General features: G+C 52.6%; 1 protein-coding gene across 1 annotated transcript; it reads right to left on the bottom strand.

Annotated features, from left to right (window-relative positions):
* Positions 1-3,607: 3,607 nt before the first annotated feature.
* On the bottom strand, positions 3,608-4,677 carry LOC129200693 (olfactory receptor 14J1-like; the record flags this gene model as incomplete). The annotated part of the gene is made up of 2 exons (XM_054811970.1): positions 3,608-3,667; positions 4,216-4,677. Coding segments are annotated over 2 exons (522 nt in total), but the record flags the coding sequence as incomplete, so codon positions are not given.
* Positions 4,678-5,866: the final 1,189 nt, after the last annotated feature.

Genomic DNA, 5,866 nt, shown 5'->3' on the forward strand with positions numbered 1-5,866 from the left:
TCACCTTGTTAGAGGCACCATGACTCAGGATGAACATCAGCACAGGTACTTTCAATGGTGGAGGTTCATTCCAGAGGGACCTCGATACACCTGGGGATTAGGCCAACAGAAACTTGAAGGTTTAGAATGAAAGGTCATCTCATGGTGCTTGACTGAACATGATGACCCTCAGCAGTGAGCATTCTCCAGCTCCTAGGCATGCACACAACATGGAAAAATCTTTTTCATCCCTGATTTGCAGAAGAGATGTCTTCCTTCCTGACATCTTCCCAGGACAAACCTCCTCCTCTTCCCCATACACAGGTACCAGCTGCTTTCATTTCTGGGCTCAGATATGGTTTCAGCATTTACTAAAATCATAAGCCGTCTCCTTGTTTCTCACTGACATCCCTTGACCTTCTCTCTGAGACCTACACATGGACAACCACTGCTGCTCAGGGTTTCTTGCTCTTCAGAAGAGGCCTTCACATTCCTGGTGCTTATTAACTATCTTTCTGGCTCCCTCCAGAGCTCATGGCAAACTTTTGTCTGTAACAGGGCCTTTATGAAATCGTTGTCCTTTTAAGAGCTTCTGTGCATAAAGAATAGCCACAGAAAAGCACCAAATACACCAAAACAGGTGTGGAATGAAGTGCCAGTGAGAAGGAGCTGAGCAACACCCAAGGCTGTGGCTTCCTGGCAAGGAATCTCTGCGGTTTGTCACTTTTTCTCATGAAAGAAACAGGGAAACAGTCTATCCCATAGAGCTCTGCAGAAGGAAGATGGAGCTGTACGTAGCGTGAGGTGATACGAGTGGGATCAGCAGGTAGAGAAGATTTTTGTAGGGAAGTCTTTACAAAGGAGTACCCTGACTTCACCCCAATAGAAAACAGAGACCAGTGCTGATGTGATGGGGAGAAGTGTTCTGGGGTAAGTGCGGATGAGAGAAGTTTGGAGACGTTTGGTTTGAAGAGATTTGAGGTAGTACTTTCCCGGTCTGAGCAGCCTGAGCTTTGGAGCCGAGGAAAAACAAAGAAGCTCTCAAGGATGTTTTGGACTTAGTGGTACTATCGCTGACAGCAGCAACAGGACAGTGCTGTAAGAGAACTCCTTCATATTGTTGCTGGTCAACCAATGCTCTTTAATTTAGGTTTTACTAAATTAGTTCGGAGTGGTTAGCCTCTGGCATGCAATTTTTAGAACAGTGCTTTAAGTTTGCACGGTGTGTTTGGTTTGCGTGGCAGGGTTTTGGTAGTGGGGGGGCTACAGGGGTGGCTTCTGTGAGAAGCTGCTAGAAGCTCCCCCTGTGTCTGATAGAGCCAATGCCAGCCGGCTCTAAGACAGGCCCGCCGCTGGCCAAGGCCAAGCCAATCAGCGCCTCTGTGATAACATATTTAAGAAGTAGAAAAACACTTAGAGAGAGAGAGCTTTTGCAGCCGGAGAGAGGAGTGAGAAGATGTAAGAAACTCTGCAGACACCAAGGTCAGTGCAGATGGAGGGGGAGGAGGAGCTCCAGGCGCCGGAGCAGAGATCCCCCTGCAGCCCGTGGTGAATGCCATGGTGAAGCAGGCTGTCCCCTGCAGCCCATGGAGGAAGGATGAGGGGGTGTAGAGATTCCACCTGCAGCCCATGGAGGACCCCACGCTGGAGCAGGTGGAGGCACCTGAAGGAGGCTGCGGCCTGTGGGAAGCCCACGCTGGAGCAAGTTCCAGGCCGGACCGGTGGACCCGTGAAGAGGGGAGCCCACGCCAGGGCAGGTTTGCTGGCAGGACTTGTGGCCCCGTGGGGGACCCCACGCTGGAGCAGTTTGCTCCTGAAGGTCTGCACCCCATGAGAGGGACTCCATGCTGGAGCAGGGGAACGATGAGAGGAGTCCTCCCCCTGAGGATGAAGAAGCGGCAGAAACACCGTGAGATGAACTGACCGTAACCCCCACTCCCCGTCCCCCTGTGCCGCTGAGGGGGGGAAGGTTGAAGCCGGGAGTGAAGTTGAGCCCGGGAAGATGGGAGGGGTGGGGGGAAGTGTTTTAAGAGTTGATTTTATTTTCTCATTCCTCTACTCTGTTTTGCCTAGTAATAAATTAGATGAATTCCCTCTCTAAGTTTGGTCTGTTTTGCTCGTGCCGATAATTAGTGAGTGATCTCTCCCTGTCCTTATCTCAACCTGTAAGCATTTCGTTATGCCTTTTCTCCCCTGTTTAGTGAATGGGGGGAGTGAGAGAGCGGCTTTGGTGGGCACCTGGCCCCCAGCCAGGCTCAACCCACCACACACGGCAAGGTTTTGGTAGCGGGGGGGCTACAGGGGTGGCTTCTGTGAGAAGCTGCTAGAAGCTTCCCCTCTGTCTAAGAGAGCCAATGCCAGCCGGCTCCGAGATGAACTCACTGCTGGCCAAGGCCAAGCCAATCAGTGACGATGGTAGCACCTCTGGGATTACATATTTAAGAAAGAAAAAAAAAACCCAAACCAACAAAAAACCCCCAAAAACCAAAACAGAAGCAATTTTTGCAGTGAGAGAGATTGCAAATACATAAAAAAAAAAGAACCCTGCAGACACCCGGGTCAGTGCAGAAGGAGGGGCAGGAGGTGCTCCAGGCACCAGAGCAGAGATTCCCCTGCAGCCCTTGTAGAAGACCATGGTGAGACAAGCTTTTCCCCTGCAGCCCATGGAGGTTGATGGTGGAGCAGATATCCACCTGCAGCCCCTGGAGGACCCCACAGTGGGGCAGGTGGAGACACCTGAAGGAGGCTGCGACCCCATGGGAAGCCCGCGCTGGCTCAAACTCCTTACAGGACCTGTGGCCTCGTGAGGAGAGGAGCCCATGCCGGAGCAGGTTTTCTGTCAGGACTTGTGACCCCGTGGGGGACCCACGCTGGAGCAGTCTGCTCCTGAAGGTCTGCACCCCATGGAAGGGACCCACGCTGGAGCAGTCTGCTCCTGAAGGTCTGCACCCCATGGAAGGGACCCACGCTGGAGCAGTTCGTGAAGAACTGAAGCTTGTGGGAAGGACTCCCATTGAAGAAGTTCACGGAGGACTGTCTGCTTCGAGAGGAACCGCACACCAGAGCAGGGGAAGAGTGTGAGGAGTCCTGCCCCTGAGGAGGAAGGAGCGGTAGAGACAACCTGTGATTAACTGATCATCAACCCCCATTCCTCGTACCTCTGTGCTGCACGCGGGGAGGAGATAGAGCAATCGGGAGTGAAGTTAAGCCTGGGAAGAAGGGAGAGGTGGGGGGAAGGTGTTTTTAAAATTAGGGTTTCTTTCTCATTCCTCGACTCTGGTTTGATTGGTCAAAAATTAGATTAATTTTCCCGAGTTGAGTCTGTTTTGCCCATTATGGTAATTCCTGAGTGATCTCTCCCTGTCCTTATCTCGACCCACGAGCCTTTCCATGTATTTTCTCTCCCCTGTCCATCTGAGGAAGGGAGTGACAGAGTGGCTTTTGGTGGGTACCTGATGTCCAGCCAGGGCCAACCCACCCCAGTCTCTCACTGCTAACTCCTCCTTTCTGCACTCTTCCCCATTCTTCCTACACTCAGCCCCAACCAGGTCCAATGTGTGGCTTCAGAGGCAGCCTTGCTCCAGGGTCTGCCAGGGTCTGGGCCAGAAGAGAGCCCAGGCAGAGCTGGTCATTTCCATGATACAGGCTCTGAGCCCAGCAGGATGGTGGAGATGGCCTCGTAGCAAGACTAACCCATAAACGTGGGGTGAGCAGCCAGTGCTGGAAATGGCTGATGAGAGAGGCTGGGGGGTGATGAATTCCCTGGGACACCTTCCTGTTCAATCCATGCCACCAAAGGCACAGACTGACCTCCTCTCTCCTGCGCCTGAATGTCTTAGCTCCCAACCATGAGTCCTGGCTCTGTACGATCCTGCAGATCCAAAAAGGTCTTGGAGGAAGAATCTCAAAAAAAAAGATAAAACAAGGAGCTGCAGGGCCCTTTTTATTTGTTTAAACACACAGAGAGCAGGGATCTTCATTTACACAGCCACTCAGAAAAGAAAAGAAAAGCAGACAGTAAATGAGAAAGGGGATGACAACATCATTACAAGTAAAACACTACCACCAGTAGCAAAAATTACAGCTTACAGGCTGGGTCGGTAATAAGTTACATAATAAATGCTATGCAGAAGAAGGTGGGCAGTTTATTGGATCGGAATAACATCCGGTCATCAGTTTCCACACTGCATCCCTGAGCTCCTGGTTCCTCATGCTGTAGATGAGGGGGTTCATGGCTGGAGGTACCACCGAGTACAGAACTGACACCACCAGGTCCAGAGAAGGGGAGGAGACAGACGGGGGCTTCAGGTCAGCAAACGTGCCAGAGCTGATAAACAGGGAGACCACGGCCAGGTGAGGGAGGCACGTGGAAAAGGCTTTGTGCCGTCCCTGCTCAGAGGGGATCCTCAGCACAGCCCTGAAGATCTGCACATAGGACACCACAATGAAAACAAAACACCCAAATGCTAAACAGGCACTAACCACAATTAGCCCAACTTCCCTGAGGTAGGCATCTGAGCAGGAGAGCTTGAGGATCTGGGGGATTTCACAGAAGAACTGGTCCACAGCATTGCCGTGGCAGAGGGGTAGGGAAAATGTATTGGCCGTGTGCAGCAGAGCAGTGAGAAACCCACTGCCCCAGGCAGCTGCTGCCATGTGGGCACAAGCTCTGCTGCCCAGGAGGGTCCCGTAGTGCAGGGGTTTGCAGATGGCAATGTAGCGGTCATAGGCCATGACGGTGAGAAGAAAATACTCTGCTGAAATGAAAAAAAGAAACAGAAAGAGCTGTGCAGCACATCCTGCACAGGAGATGGCCCTGGTGTCCCAGAGGGAATTGGCCATGGCTTTGGGGAGAGTGGTGGAGATGCAGCCCAAGTCAAGGAGGGAGAGGTTGAAGAGGAAGAAGTACATGGGGGTGTGGAGGTGGTGGTCACAGGCTATGGCGGTGATGATGAGGCCGTTTCCCAGGAGCGCAGCCAGGTAGATGCCCAGGAAGAGCCCGAAGTGCAAGAGCTGCAGCTCCCGTGTGTCTGCGAATGCCAGGAGGAGGAACTGGGTGATGGAGCTGCTGTTGGACATTTGTTCACTCTGGGCTTGGGGAACTGTTGAAAGACGACATTGACAAGTCAGGGCAGACTTCTTTGAGCCAGTCCTACGCTGTTTCTCAAAAAAATCCCCTCAAAATTGCTTCTCTTTTTTGGGAGGGAACTTTGTTCAATTCCTTTTTCTGAGCTCACCTTTGTGCTGCTGAGTGAGGGCACCTTCCCTGAAGGGGCAGAAATCCTCATCTTTCACCTTGTTCTCAGCCTGGACACTGGTGAGCCCTGAGGGACAAAAGGGCTCCCTGATCCCTAATGCAGCGTCAGGAGAGCTGGTCTGCCCACAAGTGACCTGATGGTCACCACGCAGGTGCCCTGTGCTAATTATACACCTCTCTCCGTTGGAGGATGATCTCACACACAATGGACTTGAAAGAGAAACTGGACTTGAGAGCTTGGAAGAGTCCCGTTTCAAAGTCCATTTCTCACAACTCTTCTCTCTTTCTCTAAGCAGCTGAGCAGAGAGTGATGCCGAGGGGTGGCCTGGCTCTCTGCTCCCTGGAGTTGTCCCTGCCGGGAGCCGTTTCTCTGTCTCCAAGTCTCCTCCCTGTCAGTGCTCACAGACCCCATCCCACCTGCTCTGTGCTCAGCTCTGCCCTGAAGACACCTCCTGGCAGCAGGGTTCTGCCCAGGGCACCTCCCTGTTAGCAGCTCCACAGGAGTAGGTCAGAGAAGCACTGATGCTGCAAGCAAAGGTGATGGTGGTGCTGTCTGCTGGTAGAGGAGTGGGTGAAGGCACTTAGGAGGCTTCTGGCAGCTGTGTTGATCCCTCAGTGTAAGGGTTCAGG

The sequence above is a fragment of the Grus americana genome, unplaced genomic scaffold, assembly GCF_028858705.1.
Source record: "Grus americana isolate bGruAme1 unplaced genomic scaffold, bGruAme1.mat scaffold_419, whole genome shotgun sequence".
Lineage (NCBI taxonomy): Eukaryota > Metazoa > Chordata > Aves > Gruiformes > Gruidae > Grus > Grus americana.